The sequence below is a fragment of the Corythoichthys intestinalis genome, chromosome 3, assembly GCF_030265065.1.
Source record: "Corythoichthys intestinalis isolate RoL2023-P3 chromosome 3, ASM3026506v1, whole genome shotgun sequence".
NCBI lineage: Eukaryota > Metazoa > Chordata > Actinopteri > Syngnathiformes > Syngnathidae > Corythoichthys > Corythoichthys intestinalis.
Genome location: NC_080397.1, coordinates 28,546,382 through 28,567,807, shown reverse-complemented (window position 1 = coordinate 28,567,807; position 21,426 = coordinate 28,546,382). Strand labels below are relative to the sequence as shown.

The 21,426-nt window shown below is 39.1% G+C and overlaps 1 protein-coding gene across 2 annotated transcripts in view; it reads right to left on the bottom strand.

The window, feature by feature from the left end:
- The window catches only part of rasgrf2b (Ras protein-specific guanine nucleotide-releasing factor 2b), a 103,238-nt gene that overhangs the window by 43,333 nt on the left and 38,479 nt on the right, over positions 1-21,426 (bottom strand). For both annotated transcript variants that reach the window (XM_057831536.1, XM_057831537.1), the window contains exons 4-12: positions 12,960-13,049; positions 12,751-12,887; positions 10,077-10,193; positions 9,910-9,989; positions 9,606-9,799; positions 7,192-7,301; positions 6,947-7,065; positions 4,211-4,371; positions 4,070-4,136 (exon numbers count right to left, since the gene is read on the bottom strand). In XM_057831536.1, coding sequence (XP_057687519.1) covers positions 4,070-4,136; positions 4,211-4,371; positions 6,947-7,065; positions 7,192-7,301; positions 9,606-9,799; positions 9,910-9,989; positions 10,077-10,193; positions 12,751-12,887; positions 12,960-13,049 — 1,075 coding nt within the window. The remainder of the gene's footprint in view (positions 1-4,069; positions 4,137-4,210; positions 4,372-6,946; positions 7,066-7,191; positions 7,302-9,605; positions 9,800-9,909; positions 9,990-10,076; positions 10,194-12,750; positions 12,888-12,959; positions 13,050-21,426) is intronic.

Below are 21,426 nucleotides of genomic sequence, written 5' to 3'. Positions count from 1 at the left end.
AAATCTACGCAAATGTCAAAATAAAAGCATGTGTTTTTGTGTACACAGTACGAATGAGCTACAACACGTCTGTCAGGCAGAACAGCTCAGCAGACCGGATTGGACCACCTGGAGGGCCCCTGCCAGCCCGTGGGCCGTATATTTGACACCCATGGGCTGAATCATATTTCACTGGTTTTGGAAGATAAAAAAACATATTTGTCTGAAAACTGATTGGCCATTTTTTATTAGTATTGTTTTGGTTTCCTAAAATTGTTGTGATTGGCCAAGGATATTAGCAGAAAGGCAGGATTATGCAGAATTGAAAGAAGTATAAACAGGGTTCTTAAACCCTTTTACAAGACAATTTATGGTTTTTAAGACATTTCTAAAACTTTAAAATTATGATTTAAGACCAATACGTATCGCAACAATTTCTGATGAAGAAAAAACACCATTTTTATTTCACCGTAAACACAGAGCTACCTACTGCAAATTTCCATTAAATTTAAGACAATTTAAGGCCTTGTCTTTTTCATATTTTAAATTTAAGACATTTTAAGGACCCGTGGGAACCCTGATAAAGTTAGGCACATATCACAATTTGGACAAAAAATGACTTACGCAATTTCCTGCTATGCTATGATCATTATGCTACGATATACAGTATGTAATAAGTGCAACCAGTGGATCAACAAATGTGAACAGGTTGGTTGTGATGAGTACCAACCGGTGGGTGGCCCTTCCACACTTCCACGGGCCCCACATAGGAATCATCTGCGTTCAACAGCTATATTAGAACTAGGGTTGTCCCGATCCGATATTTGGATCGGATCAACTGCCGATATACGCAAAAAAAAATAAAATAAATAACAGCGCATCGGTATCGGTTTAACTTTCCGCACATGCGCCGTATGGCTACCCAAGCGCGACCACGGCTGTTTTGTGTGACTGCACTACGCCACTTCCTCAAATGTCGTCATGATTAAAAACACGAAGATTCGGACATAGAAATTAATTATTCTTTGAATGGTCTGGCATGTGTGTCGGATAATATATTTTATAATATATTTTTTTTACTGGTCTAGAAAAATGTATTTCTATCGTTGAATCTATCACGTAAAAAGTCTATCCATATCCATATCTATCCAGTCTATCCTATCCATAAAAACCGCACGTGCAACTCGATAACCGACGTCACTTTCCTTCGAGTAAACTAGGAATAATCAGTTATCAACTACTATTGCTGGTTGGAAAGCCCCGCCCAACTTCATTTGAGTGACAGACCGTTTCTCTGCGCATTTGCCATTTACATTCCCGAAGAGGAAAGGCGATCGACAAATGACAATGTAAAAGCCAAACAGAAAAGGCAAAGGCAAAAAATACAATTGTCATTGTTTTTTCCGTTTGTGGTTGTTAATGACCAAAAGTAAATGTCAATGACAAAGTATACCGTTATATTTTTATTTATTTACATATTTATTTCTCTTTATATTTATTTATTTGTTCATTTATTTATTTACCTATTCACTTATTTATTTATATATTTATTTCTCTTTATATTTATTTATTCGTTCATTTATTTATTTATTCATTTATTTATTTATTTTTAATTTTGGCACTCCTGTGACTCCATATGGCACCTCCTACATTCTGACTGTAACGTAAATTTAAAGTTTATCGGTAAAACATGTCAGCTGTCACCGGAGCATCTTGAAATGCTTGTCTTTGTCAAAAAAAGTCTCCCCATCATGCTGGGACTGCATCCAGGGCAAACAGCTGAACGGAGTGTGTAGAATAGATTGGGATGGAGCAACAAAGTGTAGAGAAGCCATTTTTGGTGTTCGTCAAAGTTTCTAACGTCTGATTGGTTGCTCAGCAAAGCAAGTCTTAACTAGTTGATCTCAGATAATAGATTGACGCCTGAGGCACTGGCTAATTTTTATGTACACCCGATACATAAAGTGGCAGTGTAGATCCGTATAATCTGAAAAATAATTGCTCCCTCAAAATCACAAAGACGACGAAGATTAGTAGCGTGGTCAGTGTAGCGGTAGTAGGCCTTGACTCATCTCGTGTGTTGTCCAAGCAAAACATACATATGTCCAAAACGTGCCCAGAGCTGCTCAGAGAAGCAGCAAATTTAATCGAGGAAACTGAGGAGAACTCCACCAGCAGGCCATGGTGGAGACCAGTCTGTGGCTTCTACATCGCGCGGGCCAGCGCCTTTAAAGAGGTTTATGTCTGCTTACGGGAAACTCAACCAGTGTCTCTCTAAAGTGGACCCGTTGTCGAATAGGTCACGTTTTGTTTTTCATATATCTAATAAAGGGACTTGCGCTCTGAAGCCACCTCATTGCATTCTGAAGCCAGCGCATTGCATTACCGTAATGCATATAATGCAAACAATAATCCAAACGAGGGGCGGCTGGTTTGACTTCGTTTTTACGAGTGGAGGCTGGCTTGACCGCAGTTCTGAACTATCGAAAACTCTTCGATCAACATCTTGATCTGACAGAGCCGAGATGATGCCAATAACGTTACTTAATTGCTCTGTTTTGTAGGACACGTACTCAGGGTCCAAATGTCCTGCTTCAATTTGTTCTGAGAAATCTAACTTGTCCCAAGAGAGTTCATGCAAAATCTCAGATAACGCCGCCATGTTGGGAAGAAATAGGACGAAGCAATCGCTTATTACTCGGTCAACTCAAACCCCGCCTAGTTCACGCCCGCCCACCGAGTTTGATGCGCCAATGACAGATTATTTCATGCGGCCACACGGGGAACAAGAGTGCAAGAATGAAATAAATAAAAAGTGAAATAAATAAATGTTGAAATGAATAAATAAATGATGAAATAAATTTAAAATAAATAAATAAATAAACAAAAATTGAAATAAATTAATAAAAGTTGAAATAAATGAATACAAATTGAAATAAATAAAAATCGAAATATTTTGAAATAAATACATATAAATTGAAATAAATAAAAGTTGAAATAAATCAATAAAAATTGAAATAAATAAATAAAAATCGAAATAAATTTTGAAATAAATAAATATAAGTTGAAATAAATAAAAATTGAAATAAATAAATATGAATCGAAATAAATAAATATAAATTAAAATAAATAAAAATTGAAATAAATAAATATAAATCGAAATAAATAAATATAAATTGAAATAAATAAATAAAAATGGAAATATATATTGAAATAAATAAATAAATAAATATTGAAATAAAAGCATTTTAATGACACTTTTAATTATTTATTTAATTGTGTATTTATTTATTGAATTTTTGCACTCCTGTTTCTCCATAAGTAAGGAGGCTAAATAACTTTAAACTTTAATACATGCTCAGATAGGCCGGTATCGGTATAGGCAGTATTGGTATCGGATCAGAAGTGCAAAACAGTATCGGTATCGGATCGGAAGTGCAAAAACCTGGATCATGCGCGGAGCTATAACATAGAGTTCCAACTCTATGTTATAGCTCCGCGCATAGAGTTAAAACTCTATGTTATAGCTCCACCCATGATCATACGGTCTTTTAACACCTTACTCTCACCCACCCAGACCACCTTCACGCCCTAAAAGCATGCCCACATATAGAAAATATTTTTCTCCCATCAGTCTTGGTTTGGATTGAATTTTCAAAAAGTTCAAATTTTTTGTGTCCCCCTCAACACGTTTTCTCCTATGTTATTGGACTAAATTCCACATAAATATTATTTGTGGACTTTAATGTTGTTATTATGTTGTTAAAATTTCATATTACTGCATTTATTTATTCAATAAATGCATTTAAAATAATTTAAAATCCATGTACTCTTAAATTTATTTAAGTCCCCACTGCTGAAAAAAAGAGAAAACACTGTTTTCACAAGTTGAGAAACCTTTAAGAGTGTTTCTGCAGCCTCACAACTCAGTGAATGAATTGAGCATTCATGGCAAAGGATGCGAACCTGGCCTTTAAACGAGAAGCGGTTGATATTTAAAGAGAACTCATTAGCGTTCACTTATCAGCTGACAGCCAATTAACCTCCGCGAACATTGGGGAACCATAAAAGTGTGCGTGCAAGCAATCACCCTCTTCATCTCCAGCGTCCGGTTCCTCGATGAGGGTGCAGTCGATCAGGGATAAGACACCGCCTTGCTGCAGTGAAAGGAAATTGCAGTGAAAAGTTGTCCACTTCAATTGGAAAAACTACTTGAAGGGTGTGTCGTCACCTTGAGGAGGTGCAGTTTGCCACCCGAGCTACGCGTGCACACCAGGAAGTGTTTTGTGAAAAGGAAGCACTGCCTCTCCCCTTCCTTCTTTAGGGAGAGCGAGCCTAGTCGCACCTTGCTGAGCTTGCCTCGCTCGACCGACGGCAGCTGGATGAGAGAGCCTGAGGAAAGAATTCTTCATTCAATGACAAATTAGGATTTGGATCTTGACTGCATCAAAAAGTTCATGTTCTCGCCCACGTCTGCCCGAACAACACCAACCTCCTCACCCCCATTCAACTAACAATTATAAACCCCCAACCATTAGTGAGACATTATTCGTTTTTTATTGTCTGGAATTTATCTCCAGTGATTCTTGCAAGCTTTTTTGCAAGCTTTGGTGCCTTTTACTGTCTGTTTTTTTCCACACACACACACACACACACAAAAAAAAGGGGGGGGAAATGGTGTAAACTTCAGGAAATACATAAATCTCCAGGTACCAATCAGCAAATACGCATGGATCCACTCAAGGGCGTAGGTTTGCATAGGGACAGTAGGGACTTAACACTACCAACTTTTCAGGATGCTCAAATTGTCCCCATCAACTTTCATGCAACCTTATTTACATTATATAATGAGATCAGTTATATAGATAATTTAGATTGCCTTCCATGTTGTTAAGATAGAATTAAAGTGCCTGTGACACGAAAAAGCATGTTTATCTCATAATACACGCGGTATTTTATGCTCCTGAAAGAAATGGACCGCTTGGATGTGTGTGGAAGCGATCGCTATATTTATTTAGTTTTTTGAATCCCGCGCCATGAAAATGAGTGACTTCCGGCAACAGTCTCGAATTGAGAAAGAGGGCGCTGTGACGTGTACGGAGGAAGGAGTCATCTTCACTATACAGCCGTACTGTTGTATGAGAAGGACTAAGGATTCAGCTGATTTTGCGGATTAACACGCTTATTTTTCGCATTACACCAGCCAAACGGCTGCAGAAAAATCTTCCCAATGTTCCCATTCACCGGTGGATATTAGCCAAAACAAGCACTACTACTGTGGGACCAGTCGATCCGTACGTGACCCGTTGGCTTTGTTCCTTCGCCGCCTTACCGGAGCGTTGGCTCCCGCTCATTTGTCAGTCGATCCGTACGTGACCCGCTGGCTTTGTTCCTTCGCCGCCTTACCGGAGCGTTGGCTCCCGCTCATTTGTCACGGTAAGCGATTTTCATTGCTAAAGGAACACCTGGTTGTGCTGTAACGGTTTCGTGGGGATTCTGGGATTGACAAACTCGATCTAGCGTCATCGTTAGCCTTGTTATGCTTGTTTTTGATACTTCTTTGCTTGCTTTTGTGGGATTGTAATCAATAAATCTCATTTATTCTGCATTTTCTAATCAATAAACATTGTCTATTTTGCAAAAGTGTGCCTGTTAATGAGTCACCGCGAACCTGGAAATTTCGGAAAACACCTATGTATTAATTTGGTTCATATTGGTGAGAAATGTAGCCCTGACCCCCGTTCCCCCAATCTGTTTGGTCTTATTAATGTCCCGCCCCCAGCAAAAAGTGTACATGCAGGTTATGCTGTTATATTGTCCCTACCAATATTGTGACCAAATCTACGCCCTTTGAGCAACCATATGTTGAAGTGAAGTTGAAGTGTCTTCATAAGCTTCGCACTTTATGTAATGTCTAATATTTCTACTGCACTACAGAAAATAGATGGACGTATTGACGCTAGATCCATTTGAACAGGGATCATTCACTGCCAGCCATTGTTGTTTTCTTCAACGATGACGATAACGAAAATATTTCGCCGACAACAATTTTTTCATGAAGATGACGAGACGATAAAGTGGCTAAAAATGTGTCTTGGGAGACTAATACATTATGAGACAAATGCCAGTTTTTATCTGACGAGAACGAGACAAAAATACGCCATAGTTTCCCTCATATGTTCACATTGTGTGACATTTTCTTATTGTACGTGTAGTTACTCAGCCTGCGTCAAAGCAGTGTTTGGTCTTGTCACTCATGTGACATGTCCTGCGCCCCCTTCCCACCCTGACCGTAACCTGTGACTGGTGGTTAACTCATTGATGTTCTTCAAGCCAGGTTGCGTTCCAGGCTTGCTTGTTTTGAAACATAAGGTTTTTTTTTTTTTTTTTTTTTTTTTTTTTTTTTTTTTTTTTTTTGGCAAGAGAGAATATGCAATGTTGCTTTAGCCTTTTAAAGTCTGTGCTGATGGATCATCACACACTAAATGTAACTCAATGTAACACAGCATTCGCGCTAGCATTAGTATTAACTTTAGCAATGCGAGCGTCCTCTTAAACTTCTGTAATGTTGTTTTTACTTGTTGATGTCGGCTACAAATTACAGTGTTAGTGCTTCGTGCTTCCGGTCGCAAATAAAATCCTCACAAAGGTTTCATTATTCCTTGTAGACGTTACAATATGAGCTCGTCTGTCAATGTTCATTCGAAATTGCTGAAAACCTGTATTTATATTTATTTATTTGGAGGGGGGAGACTAAAATCTTGAATTTTTACAGATAACATTCGTCAACTAAAACTAGATGAAGATGTTTTGAAATGACTAAATATGACTTAGAATAATACGTAATTTGTCTTTCAGACGAAGACAAAAATGAAAAGGGCTGCCAAAATCAATGGATGCAGCAAATGAGTCGGGAGCTGATGATTATTTTTCAATGTCAACATGCATACAAGTGATGGTGACTCACCCTGCCTGACGAAGGTTTGGCTGGTGTCCAGCAGGATGTCGCAACCCTCAACAATCATCCTCTCGATGGCTAGATTCTTTCGAATATTCTCGGTGTCGCTCACCTCGTCATGCATGACTCTGCCACGCACACACCAATGGTCATTGTCAGTGAGACGATTGAGAACTCACATATATTTATTTATCGATTTATTATAAATATTTGCTAAGGACTGAACAAAAATTTAAAAAAGAGAAAATCTTTACCTGGACAACTCCTCCAGTTTGGACTTTGCAAACTCTAGACTCTTGCGCTCTACATGCTCGTGAGGCGTGTGTGCCAATAACTCATGCAGTGTGATGATATAACGAGGAATCTGGTACCAAGGAGAAAAAAATGCCTTAGTAACATGTATTGTCTGCAGAGGTGGGTAGTAACGTGTTCCATTTAGCCCATTACATTTACTTAAGTAACTTTTAGATGTGCTTCTCTGAGTAGTTTTACCACGCCATACTTTTTTACGAGAGTTGTCTATAGGGTTGTCGATAATGTCTCTTTAACCTATAACTGATATCCAAATCCAAATATCCGATACCAATATCAAACCGATATCGATATATGCTGTCGTGGACTTAACATATTATGGCTAATTGTACAGGGTGACCCCAAAAAAAGTTTACACTGCCATAATACAACTTAAATGCCATGTTTATTCAACTTAGAATTAGAATTTAATCACAAATTATACATTATTGTAAAGAACATGTACAGTACACTCTATTTTTCAATGTGTCCTTCCTTAAGTGTCACAATAGCCTCCAGGTGCCTGCGGAACGCTTGACAGGTCTTCTCTATGTAGGATGCTGTTATCTTTTCCCGAGATCTAACAATGGACCTCTCCAAGGCTGCCACAGAAGTTTGTGGCTTCTTACAGGCACTGTCCTCAACAGTTGCCCATATGCTATAATCCAGGGGATTGAGATCTGGACTCTGGGTGGCCACATATCACCTTGTCAATCAACTTTTTGGTCCCCACAGATCGGGCACTTCCAGACCCAGGTTTTCGTGAGGCTGTTCCAGTATCTTTCAGCTTCTTTTTAACTTTGTAGACTGCACATCTGGATATTCTCAGATTTGCTGCAATCTCAGTAGTTGTCAGACCGGCACGCAGCAATTAGGGTACAGCTAAAGTTTTCTTCATTTTCAGCAGAAGCGCAGGAATTGTAGAGACGAGAGATTATCAGCTGCATTGAGTGACCTTAATGAATCACTTAAGCATGAAAACCTATTTAGATATGTTTCAATGGCTTTTAAACAAGCAGTCAACTGAGTGTAAACTTTTTTTGGGTCACCCTGTATTGTGATGCCCCACTGGATGCTTTAATAATGATAATGCTCACATAACAAAACCCAAGCATCTTTGTTTGGAGATATCAAGTGTTCAATAAGCATAACTACTGGGCTAAGATGTGACCAGCCCTTGTACAAAGGCAGAAGGCTTCTACATTCAATTTGAAGGCAACATGCATATTGGTCCGAATCTGATATTGAAAAAAAAAAAACATTGTCGATACTATTCGATATCATTTTAAAATGCTTTAATCGGGCGATATTTCTGCTACCCGATAACCATAATAAAAATCAGGCAACTCAACTTTTTACTTTAACTCAAGTAGGTTTGTGAAGAAAAATCGCCACTCTTACTCTATTACTTAACTTTACATTTTTCCTCTTTATTCTACATATTAGATTTGACTTTATTTTTGCCAGAGATGCCAACAGTGGCACTACCAATTTCACCAGTGAAACATCACCAAAAAAATCTTATGACTCCGTGATACTAATCAGACATAACAACACAGTCACATGACCACACACAAGCTTGCAGTCCTATGATTACACCTGCTTGTTAAATCACACGGCGTAAAAATGAAACTATTTGACATAGAGTCAACATTACTCGATTTCAAGCCCTCTCCATTTTTATTTGGCACAGATAGACCATGGAAAACCGAAGATATGATTGTTTTCATTTCCCGGTAGGATTTTTTTTTCTCCCCTAGAGGGCACTCATGCTCTTTGGGTGGGATATGTTCAATTTAGATTAAATTAGTCTAGTTAGTATTTTTTGGGCTTAATATGGTCATGTTCGTATATGCTATACAGTTGCTCTACAGCAGGGTTCACTAAATCCGGACCTCGGAGCCACTTTTCCTGTCGTGTTTTCCATGTCTCCCTCCTCCAACACACCTGAATCAAATAATCAGGATCATTATCAGGCTTCTGGAGAGGTTTCTGATGACATAATCATTTGATTCAGGTGTGTTAGGGGAGAGAGACGTAGAAAACACGACAGGATTGATGGCATTGAGGTCCAGATTTAGTGAACCCTGCTCTACAGTATAATAATAACAGTTCATATAGATGACATGCTGAAAAAAAATCTACCATTGTTTAAAAAATATCACACTGTCAGCATTTACTTACAATGTTACTCATTACTTAAGTATTCGGTGAAAAGAATACTCTTATACTTGCACTAAATTGCAGTACTTTTTCAGATGACTACTTTTACTTTAGTAATATTATTTAGAAGTAACGCTACCCACCTCTGATTGTCTCTATAATCTTATTTGTAGGTTATCATGACAGCAGGCTGCCTGTCTGTCAGCGTACCAACCTGGAACATGGGGTAGGTGAGGAAGGTCTCTAGCATCCTCCCTTCACAGGCGGCGTTGGACTCGTACTGTTTGAGCAGCTTGTCGAAGTCTCTGTTCTGCTTGCAGTTGGCAAGAACCTGCAGGCTGTACTGATGATTCCTCACGAACTCTTGATAGATGTTCAGCATGGGCAGCAGGATGTCGAAGAGGTCCGCTGGAGACAACACGGACAATCATATTGACGCTCTGGATAAGATGTGAAAAATGTCTTTGCGTGGCTACAAACAACAGTGCGTGTTTGTGTGTGGACAAGCGACAGCTTACCCAGCACCAGAGTGGGCCAGTTGGCAATCCTGGCCTTCAAGCCTTGGTGAAAAATCTCATGTAGGAACATGATTGTCTCGCTGTAACACAACACCACTTTTGTCAGCTTGCTCCGTATAATTCACACGTCTGCCGTGAGATTGGAATCAAAATGTGTCAGCGCACACCTGTTGAGGAATATGCTGCTGACGTCGTCGTGACTGATGGGTGGCTTCTTGGAGCTGGCAGCCATCCTCAGCGGTCTGAGGAAGCAGTTGACCAAGATGTAGAGCTGGTGGACGTACCTGTAAGCATAATATACATATTACAAATGTGACATGAAGGAAAATGCTATCTCTACTGAATTGAAGAGAAAAAAAAAAAGAAAAAAAAAAAGAATCATTCTCAGCTCACATTCACACAAGTATTAAATAAACTCAAAACACAAAACACTCATTAAACGTATAATCATTCATTACACTGCATTCACAGTGGGGAATGTATTGTTTAGTGATTGCAAATGTGTTTGAGGTTCAAAATGTACTACGACTGCCTAAATCCCCCTACTGGCTAACTCTGAGCAATAATCAGCCTTGAGACAAAGAAATCAGAAATAGGGTTCCCGGGATCAATGTGTACACATCTATAGAATATAAGTACCAAATTTCATTCTAAGGGGTCCACGAATAACGGAAGAGTTGAAATTTTAGTTGGTGTCCTCCCCAAGAAAAACAAGAAGAAGAACAAAGTGGATTTCTGAGTTATTTCTGAGTAAACCACAGAGAATTTGGTTTAGAGAATTAGTGATTTAGTGTTTTAGCATTTGTTAAAAACTGCAAACTGCTCCGGGAGTACCAGGTATCAGAATCCCTAATACAGGGGGTCCAGTCCCTGTATGACCGGTGTCAGAGTTTGGTCCGTGTGGCCGGTTGTAAGTCAAATCCGTTTCCAGTGAGGGTTGGACTCCGCCAAGGTTGCCCTATGTCACCGATTCTGTTCATAACCCTTATGGACAGAATATCTAGGCGCAGCCGAGGTGTTGTGGGGGTCCGGTTTGGTGGCCTCAGTATTGCATATCTGCTTTATGCAGATGATGTGGTGTTGTTGGTTTAATCAAGCCGTGACCTTCAACGCTCACTGGAGCGGTTTGCAGCCGAGTGAAAAGCGGTTGGGATGAGAATCAGCACCTCCAAATCCGAGACCATGGTTCTCAATCGGGAAAAGGTGGAATGCCCTCTCCGGGTCAGGGATGAGGTCCTTCCCGAAGTGGAGGAGTTCAAGTATCTTGGGGTCTTGTTCATGAATGATGGAAAAATAGAACGAGAACTCGACAGGCGGATTGATGCCGCGTCTGCAGTGATGCGGACTCTGCGTCGGTCCGTCGTGGTGAAGTGGAGGCTGAGTTGAAAGGCGAAGCTCCCTATTTACTGGTCGATCTATATTCCTACCCTCACCTATGGTCAAGAGCTGTGTGTCGTGACCAAAAGAACAGGATCCCGAATACAAGCGGCCGAAATGAGTTTCCTCCGTAGGGTGTCCGGGCTATCCCTTAGAGATAAGATGAGAAGCTAGGTCATCCAGGAGGGGATCGGAGTAGGGCCGCTGCTCTTATGCATCGAGAGGAGGCAAATGAGGTGGCTCGGGCATCTCATTAGGATGCCTTCGGGGCGCCTCCCTGGTGAGGTGTTCCAGGCACGTCCCACTGGGAGGAGGCTAAAGGGTCGACCCAGGACACACTGGGGAGAGTATGTCTCCCGGCCGGCCTGGGAACGCCATGGGATCCCCCAAGAAAAGCTGGATGAAGTGGCTAGGGAGAGGGAAGTCTGTGCTTCCCTGCTGAAGCTGCTGTCCCGCAACCCAACCTCGGATAAGTGGGAGAAAATAGATGGATGGATGGTCATTCAATAAATAGTTGTTTTTCAGCCATGGATGGATAGAATCAGGAATGAGCATATCAGAGGGACAGCACATGTTAGAGGATTTGGAGAAAATGTCAGAGAGGCCAGACTGAGATGGTTTGGGCATGTCCAGAGGAGAGATTGTGAGTATATTGGCAAAAGGATGCTGGATTTCCATATGCAAGGCAGGAGGTCTAGAGGATGGCAAAAGAGGAGGTTTATGGATGTAGGACATGAAAGTAGTTGGTGGGGGGGCAGAAGATGCAAAAGGACAGGGTTAGATGGAGTCAACTGATTCGCTGTGGCAACCCCTGAAGGGAAAGGCCAAAAGAAAAAGAAGAAGAATTTGGAAGGTCAGGTACCAAATCTTCTCGAAGGCACCTTGGGACACTCGAGAACTTTTAATTGTTCATTGATGACTAAATGTATTTAGCTTAGGTCATAACTGCATTCTTTCTGCTCCTGAATTGTGCGTAGTCATCTGTTTATTTACGAAAATTAAAATAATCTGTTACAGGGGGAAAAATCTTCTTTACAAAATAGTATATACCTCTGACAACTGTTTGTTTGAAATAAAAGTTAAATAAAGTTAAACTACATCACCCCAGAGACAAAATAAGCACACCTCAGAAACTACAGGCAGCAATAAATCCACAGTTAATCTGATTAATCCGCCTTTAGACAAAAAATAATAATAATAAAAATGGGGCTCCAAGGTTTACTGCGTAATTTTTAGTGTATATATCTGAAGAATGTACCCGCCAATTTTCATATTGATCTTTCCACGATTAACGGAGGCTTAGCAATTTTGGTTAGTGTCCTCAACAAGAAGAAGACCAAAGCAACTGAGATCTGTGTGTTCCAAAAAGCAAACTCTAACATGATCCATTCCATTGCTCAATTAGCACAGAGGGTTTCAAGTGAATATAACACTATAGAAGCTTTTCAACATCCAAACACATACTCTGTCTCTGCTTCCACCATGTTAAAGACAATCTGGTTCCTCTTCCTCATACTCTCAGCATGAGGGGAGCAGATGTAATCCTGCACGATGATTTTCCACTTCCTGCGACAGAGCCAGCCACGCATGAAGCTCTGCACCTGAATTTAGACACAAGCATAAATATGATGGAAATGCATCTTTTAAAACTATGCGTCGCGGATGACACTTACCTTCTTGATCTTTTTAATGTCCGGGTCTTCGGTTTCATGGCTGACGTGGTAAGGCCTCATTCGCTCCTTGGTTTTGTTAAGAGCAATGATCTGCCAACGCAAATCATCGAATGTAACATGAATCAAAACACATCTATACAAATTTATGAAATGTTCAGATATCAGTTGTATACTGTTCATTTCATATACAGGATGAGATAATATAGTCACAAAGAGAGGCACGTTCAATACTGTGTTACATCAGCCTCAACTACTCAAGAGTACAACACCCAATTCCCAACTGGGATGTTGTATGACACATACACTGGTATGAAAAGGTAAGTGAACCTTTTGGAATTTCTCACATTTCTGCATAAAATCATCATCAATGATCATGTGATCTGATCTTTGTCAAAATCACACAGATGAAAAAAACAATGTCTGCTTTAACTTAAGCCACCCAAACATTTATAAGTTTTCATATTTTAATGAGGATAGTATGCAAACACTGACAGAAGGGGGAAAAAGGTAAGTGAGACATCACATTTACTATTTTGTGTCCCCCCCTTTGGCAGCAATAACTTCAACCAGATGCTTCCTGTAGCTGTCGATCAGTCTAGCACATCAATCAGGACTAATCTTGGCCCATTCTTCTCTACAAAACTGCTGTAGCACAGTCAGATTCCTAGGATGTCTGGCATGAATCGTTGTATTTAGGTCATGCTACAGCATCTTAATGGGGTTCAAGTCAGGACTTTGACTTGACCACTCCAGAATGTGCATTTTGTTCTTCTGAAACAGTTCTGAAGTTGATTTACTTCTGTGTTTTGTATCATTGTCTTGTTGTAGCATCCATCCTCCTTTTAGCTTCATCTGTCTGACAGACGGCCTCAGGTTTTCCTCCTGATAAACTTTTGAATTCAGGCAGTCATGATGCACATCAGACAATGCTTCTCATCAAGACATTTCTTACCAGGTGTGGGTTTAATAGTGGGCAGGGCAGCTTTCAACCACTCATCAGTGACTGGGCACATGCCTGACTAAAAATGTTTGTTAAAAATTGGTTTCAATTGCTCTTTAAGTCTCCTTGGGCAGAGGGTTCACTTACTTATTTTTCCCCCTTCTGTCATTGTTGACATGTTATTCTCATTAAAATATGAAAAGCTATAAACGTTTGGGTGGTTTTAGTTAAAACAGACACTGTATATTCATCTGTGTGATTTTGACAAAAATCAGATCATATTAGATGGTGATTTTATGCAGAAATGCGAGAAATTCCAAAAGGTTCAGATACTTTTTCATACCAGTTTTTATAAAACAATAAAATTATTTGCAAATGAAAGACATGATATTCAAATGTTCAAACTGATAAACTAAATAATCATTAACTTGGAATTTTATGGCCGCAAAACATTCCAAAAGAGCTGCAACAGGGGCATGTTTACCACTGTGTTACTTCACCTTTTCTTTAAACAACATTCAATAAATCTGGGAACTGAGGACGCTAATTGTTGAAGCTTTGTCAGTGGAATTCTTTCATATTCTTGCTTGATGTAGAGATTCAACTGTTCCAACAGTCCGGGGTCTCCATTGTAACATTTTACGCGTCATAAAGCGCTACACATTTTTAATGGTAGACAGGTCTGTACCGCAGGCAGGCCTTTCTTGTATCCGCATTCTTTTACGACGAAACCACACTCTTGTATTACATGTAGAATATGGTGTGGATTGTCTTGGGTAGGCAGGGACGGTCATGAAAAAAACTGCTTGGATGACAGATTACAGTATATTCAACACACCATCCCAACTTGCGCCACACATTTTCAAATATCTCTATATAATGCAATTTTCAGCATGAATAGTGCCGTCAGAGATGTGCAAGCTACCCCTGTTATGGGGACTAACAACTCCTATCCCATCACAGCTGGCTTTTGAACTTCGCGCTTGATAACACAGGGTTCTTGCACCATTTAAAAAGTCAAATTTTGTGCTTTTTAAGACATTTTTAAGACCTTAAGAATTTAATTTAAGACCAAAACATGTTGCAAATATTTCTGATAGCAAAATTTTTATTTCACTGTAAACACAGAACTGCTGCCAGAGACTGCTGTTTTTTTCCTCCTCTCAAGTGCGACTCGACAACTTTGACACCCATTTTCCCTAACGAAATAGTGTTTTTGCAAGACCGCACTGAGCACTGTTATTTTCACTAACAACCAACACACATTTAATGACACTTTTATGTATTTAATTCCCATTTTATATGAATGAAACATTTAAGTTGTTATTTAGAGATGTATTTATACTAGTCCTTCTAAAAAAATTTGCATATTGTGATAAAGTTTATTATTTTCTGTAATGTACTGAAAAACATTAGACTTTCATATATTTTAGATTCATTACACACAACTGAAGTAGTTCGATCCTTTTATTGTTTTAATATTGATGATTTGGCAAAAAAGTCGAGAAAAACCAAAAGTCCCTATCTCAAAAAATTAAAAAATTAGCATATCTTGAAAAGGTATTCTAGAGAAGCTACTAACCTAATCATCTGAATCAACGAATTAACTCAAAACCCCTGCGAAAGATTCCTGAGGCTTTTAAAAACTCCCAGCCTGGTTCATTACTCAAAACCGCAATCATGGGCAAGACTGCCGTTTAAAAACTCCCAGCCTGGTTCATTACTCAAAACCGCAATCATGGGCAAGACTGCCGACCTGACTGCTGTCCAGAAGGCCATCATTGACTCCCTCAAGCAAGAGGCTAAGATACAGAAAGAAATTCCTGAGCGAATAGGCTGTTCCCAGAGTGCTGTATCAAGGCACCTCAGTGGGAAGTCTGTGGGAAGGAAAAAGTGTGGCAGGAAACGCTGCACAACCAGAAGAGGTGACTGCACCCTGAGAAAGATTGTGGAGATGGGCCGATTCCAGAACTTGGGGGACCTGCAGAAACAGTGGACTGAGTCTGGAGTAGAAATATCCAGAGCCACCATGCACAGGCTTGTGCTGGAAATGGGATACAGGTGCGGCATTCCCCAGGTCAAGCAACTTTTGAACCTGAAACAGCGGCAGAAGTGCCTGACCTGGGCTACAGAGAAGCAGCACTGGACAATTGCTCAGTGGTCCAAAGTACTTTTTCAGATGAAAGCAAATTTTGCATGTCATTCGGAAATCAAGGTCCCAGAGTTTGGAGGAAGACTGGGGAAAAGGGAATGCCAAAATGCCTGAAGTCCAGTGTCAAGTACCCACAGTCAGTGATGGTCTAGGGTGCCATGTCAGCTGCTGGTGTTGGTCTACATTGTTTTATCAAGGGCAGGGTCAATGCCGCTAGCTATCAGGTGATTTTGGAGCACTTCATGCTTCCATCTGCTGAAAAGCTTTATGGAGATGAAGATTTCATTTTTCAGCACGACCTGGCACCTGCTCACAGTGCCAAAACCACTGGTAAATGGTTTACTGACCATAGCATTACTGTGCTCAATTGGCCTGCCAACTCTCCTGACCTGAACCCCATAGAGAATCTGTGGGATATTGTGAAGAGGAAGTTGAGAGACACCAGACCCAACACTGTGGATGAGCTTAAGGCCACTATCGAAGCATCCTGGGCCTCCATACCACCTCAGCAGTGCCACAGGCTGATTGCCTCCATGCCACGCCGCATTGAAGCAGTCATTTCTGCAAAAGGATTCCCGGCCAAGTATTGAGTGCATAGCTGATATAATTAATTGAAGGTTGACTTTTTTTGTATTAAAAAACACTTTTTTTGTATTGGTCGGATGAAATATGCTATTTTTTTTAGATAGGGATTTTCCTGATATTTTTGCCAAATTCATCAATATTAAAACAATAAAAGGCTTGAACTACTTCAGTTTTGTGTAATGAATCTTAAATATATGAAAGTCTAATGTTTATCAGTACATTACAGAAAATAATGAACTTTATCGTAATATGCCAATTTTTTGAGGACTAGTATATTTCATCCTCTATAAACCACTAGCTCACCATACTGCCAATGCAACATTTTAACACCTTATTAGATCAAAAAGTAAGAGTAAAAGAGTTTCAATCAAAAGGGTTTTATTGCTTTCCAAAATCAGCTCTTGCATTCCCATTAATCTTGATGTACAGTATATAGGAGTGTAAATCAATGCTTACTTGACTAATACGAATATTTTGGAATTAAGATAACCAATAAATGTTATTTTAAACTTCATCATCACCATTTATTTTGGTGACCAAGTGAAAGATATCTTGAATCTCAGTACTTGTTCTTTGTCTGCAAAATGTAAAAAGGCTTTTAAAGACCTGTGTTAAGACCTATTCTGTCTGTGGCAGCTCCTCGTTATAACCTGTCCATTCACATTTAAAAACATGACATTTTCTGGTGGATGGTGAAAAAAACTGCCATAAAATCAGCACCCAGCTTTCTAGATTTGAAACGAAAAGCTTGCAAAGAATTGAAAGCAACAGATTCTGCACGGTAATTGCCATTTTTTCTTTTTTAAAGGCAAGAAGAGCTGCTAAAAGCATTTATTTTCCTTCTTGTCAGCGCCAGCTTGTGTGTGTAACCTTAGTTCCCTTGCAGCCTAAACTCAATACACTAAAACGCTTACACACTCTGAGCAGCATCATGCAAATGGCTGCAATGAGAAGACTGCCAACTGTTGATAGTTACAGTGGCTAGTTGGCTTAATTATTCATCAACATCCACACACATGCAAGAGTGATTGCTGGCTGTACACTGGTTCTAAAATGATGTTTTTTCATGTGCTGCCCCATTACCCAGGCAGATGTTTCCTAATATAATAGAGAAAAGCCTTTTGTGATTATGTTGATGATCAGCAGGGCTTGATCAGGACGCAAAAACAATACAGACCAATTGTTTATGAAAGCAATTAGCGGGGTGAGATACAATGCATGGTGTCGGAGGTGTGATTTATAGAGATGATAGCTGTTGGTCCCCTCGGGGGCCATTTGCCCACAACTTCCATTTTCACCAAGCACCAGCATGTTGACTGTCTTTCTACATAGCACCTCCGCACTACCTTCAAGCGAAAAATATGGTGCAATCTTTCACCACAATAGGATTAGTTCCACGTTTATTTTTAAGATACCTTCCAGAAACACCAGCTGGTGATGAAAATTCAAACTGTTTATTATCATTTACTGGGTGATCCAATAAAACGGGAACTTTTAACAATCCAATAAAACCTTGGTGGAAGAAATATATTATATTCATAGCAATTGAAACCTTAAAACATGCCAGCTAAGATACAATAATGGAATTTTGTTTTAAAGCCGTTTTGACCTTAAAACGGGAATTCTTGAAGTGCATATTGGCAGAAATGAGCAAGTGGAAGCATCGCGAGACTGTGACTTTGAGCAAGTAAACATTTTTGTAACCATGGTCACTTCAGGATGATATTCACAGTATCCCAGATGAGATGTTGCAGCTGTCAATGAAAAATCTCAACAGCAGATTTCAATAATGCATTTGTACAGGAAGATGCTATTTTAAAAGATGTCATAGTAAAGTTTCTTAAATAACATGTTTTAAGTTTTAAACTACTATGAATAAAATATTTTTCTTCCACCAAGGTTTTATTGGAATGTAAAATGTTTTATTGGGTCACCCAGTATATTCATTTATAAAAAATGTATTGGGCAAATATAACTTTTCTCTTGTGTTACCACATATTTACAAACAAACAAAATAAAAAAACTTGAAAATGAACAGGTAGGATTGAAGGATACCAAACTACCCATCCTCTATGATTTGCTTAAAAGTTACATATTTGCTGATTTCGTACTTTTTTGTGAAAACCATTTATTGGGTTGGCACAACTTGTGGCATATCGGAACCTTGGAACTATATTGAAGTGAATTTAGGCGCTTCATTTAGGACATGCTGTAGTCCAAGATAAAAGTAGCGCTTCACTGCCATCTTGTGGACTCTAAAGTAAACTAAAAATGATTTTGTGAGTGGGCAATAAGCATATGCAGATGGCCGAAATTGTCATTGCATGTAATTGACTTTCCAATACATGCATTTCAAATTAAGACTTTGTCGGTAAAATGTTCTCTATAAAAGTTGTAAAGCAATAAAACAAACAACAAAAATGAATGAATGAACTATATATATACAGTGGAGAGAACAAGTATTTGATACACTGCCAATGGGTTTTCCCATTGACTGAATTCCCATTGACTGTATATATATATATATATGTATGTGTGTGTGTATATATATATATATATATATATATATATATATATATATATATATATATATATATATATATATATATATATATATATATATATATATATATATATATATATATAAGGGCTGTCAAACGATTACAATTTTTAATCGAGTTAATTACAGCTTAAAAATTAATTAATCGTAATTAATCGCAATTAATCGCAATTCAAACCATCTATAAAATATGCCATATTTTTCTGTAAATTTTTGTTGGAATGGAAAGATAAGACACAAGATGGATATATACATTCAACATACGGTACATAAGGACTGTATTTGTTTATTATAACAATAAATCAACAAGATGGCATTAACATTATTAACATTCTGTTCAAGCGATCCATGGATAGAGGGACTTGTAGTTCTTAGAAGAAAAATGTTAGTACAAGTTATAGAAATTTTATATTAAAACCCCTCTTAATGTTGTCGTTTTAATAAAATTTGTAAAATTTTCAATCAAAAAATAAACTAGTAGCCCGCCATTGTTGATGTCAATAATTACTTACACAATGTAATGGGTGCTGAAGCCTATAAAATCAGTCGCACCCAAGCGCCAGCATAGGGCAGCAAAACTCCATAAAACACAAGTGAGCGTTTCACTGTATTGTCATTTAAATCTGTCTGAGCGGGACATCTGCGTTAATTGCGTCAAATATTTTAACGTGACTAATTTAAAAAATTAATTAACGCCCGTTAACGCGATAATTTTGATTGTTTATTTATTTATTTATTTATTTGATTTGATTTTTTTCCCCCAGAACGCAAAACTTCTTCTCCACGGACAAACACGTGCGCTCTCACATACACGCACACCCACATAACTGGGATGCCCGTATTTACGAGCATGGGCTCAGCTACTAATCGAACATATATCTTGTAAGTTAATTTTATTTGCTTACACCACGTTTCGGGTCATCAACATGTTCTACCCCCCTGCCACAAAAGTCCAACTTTGCCTATGGCAACAACGGTCATTTAGTTACAGGAGTTTAAGCAGTGCAGGTCACTTGTCTTTTTTGTTCCTGCCAACTCTCCCAGTCCTTTCTCCGCAGTGACACTTAATTAGCCTAACGCTGTCAAAGCAAGCTCTATTGTGCTATTACAGGCTGAAGACTGTGAACAATTCACATGTGAATTGCTGTATTTTTCCAGAAATTGTACAGGTGTATTCTACGCTCGGTCTTATTGATTTGAGGCCAAACATGAACCCTTTCTGATTTTTTAAAAAATTGATTGGATTTTAATGATCAATGAACTTTTTTTTTTTTTTTTTTTTTTTATTAGTCATTATTGGAGATGTCTATCCTTTTGTAACCCCTAAGGCTGTGACCTGAGCTCACTGCTAATCGATTTGATACAAAACAGGATTATTTTATTATGAGTTACAATTAATTGGATTTGAACTAATGAAAGCAATTAAGGAAACAAAAATTTAAAAATCGGGTTCTGAGCGTCGATGCAGATATCCTTGTAGCTTGTACTACATCCATAATGACGTTTCAAATCAATCCTTCCATTGATAAGGGAGGAATAATTCCTGGACAACAGTACATTTAAAATGACATTAAACTGACATCAATTACTGTAATTTTTAAAGCTGCACCGATACTGATACTAGTATCGGCACGGGGCGCCGATCCGTCCCAAAATGGTGGTATCGGTATCGGCGAGTACCAACAATGACGGCGCCGATACCATTTAGCGGTCTTTTATTATAACATTTGACCGCAGCCTTTTTTTTTCTCCTGGCGCTCACTACACTACACTGTCTCTGTGTTGTGTGATGACACGTGAACACCAAGCAGCTATTGCTATTGGCCTGCTCCAGACCAATGAGAACGGGCCAGTAGCCACTCCTGACCAATGACAAGGCCGCTATGGCGGCGGTCGTGAAATATTTCAAAATAGAAATCCCGTCAATTAAAATCAATGGCTGCATGCAAGATTTGCGGCCTGAAAGTTTTGAGATGTGGAATTAAATCGGCCAGTTTCAATACCTCGAACCTGATAAAACATTTGAAGACGAAACGTGAACGAACACAGCGAGTTTGAGCCTGCAAGAGCAGGACTGCTACCCAGAGGATGGGCGCTGGACCGGTGCAACAATCTCTAGTCAGTTCACTACGTCAACTTTGTCTTTTACTTTAAGAAATGCTGCAGTAATTTGGGAACTGTTTCCAAAGTAGGGTTGCCACCTTTCAGAAATAGAAATAAGGGACCCCCC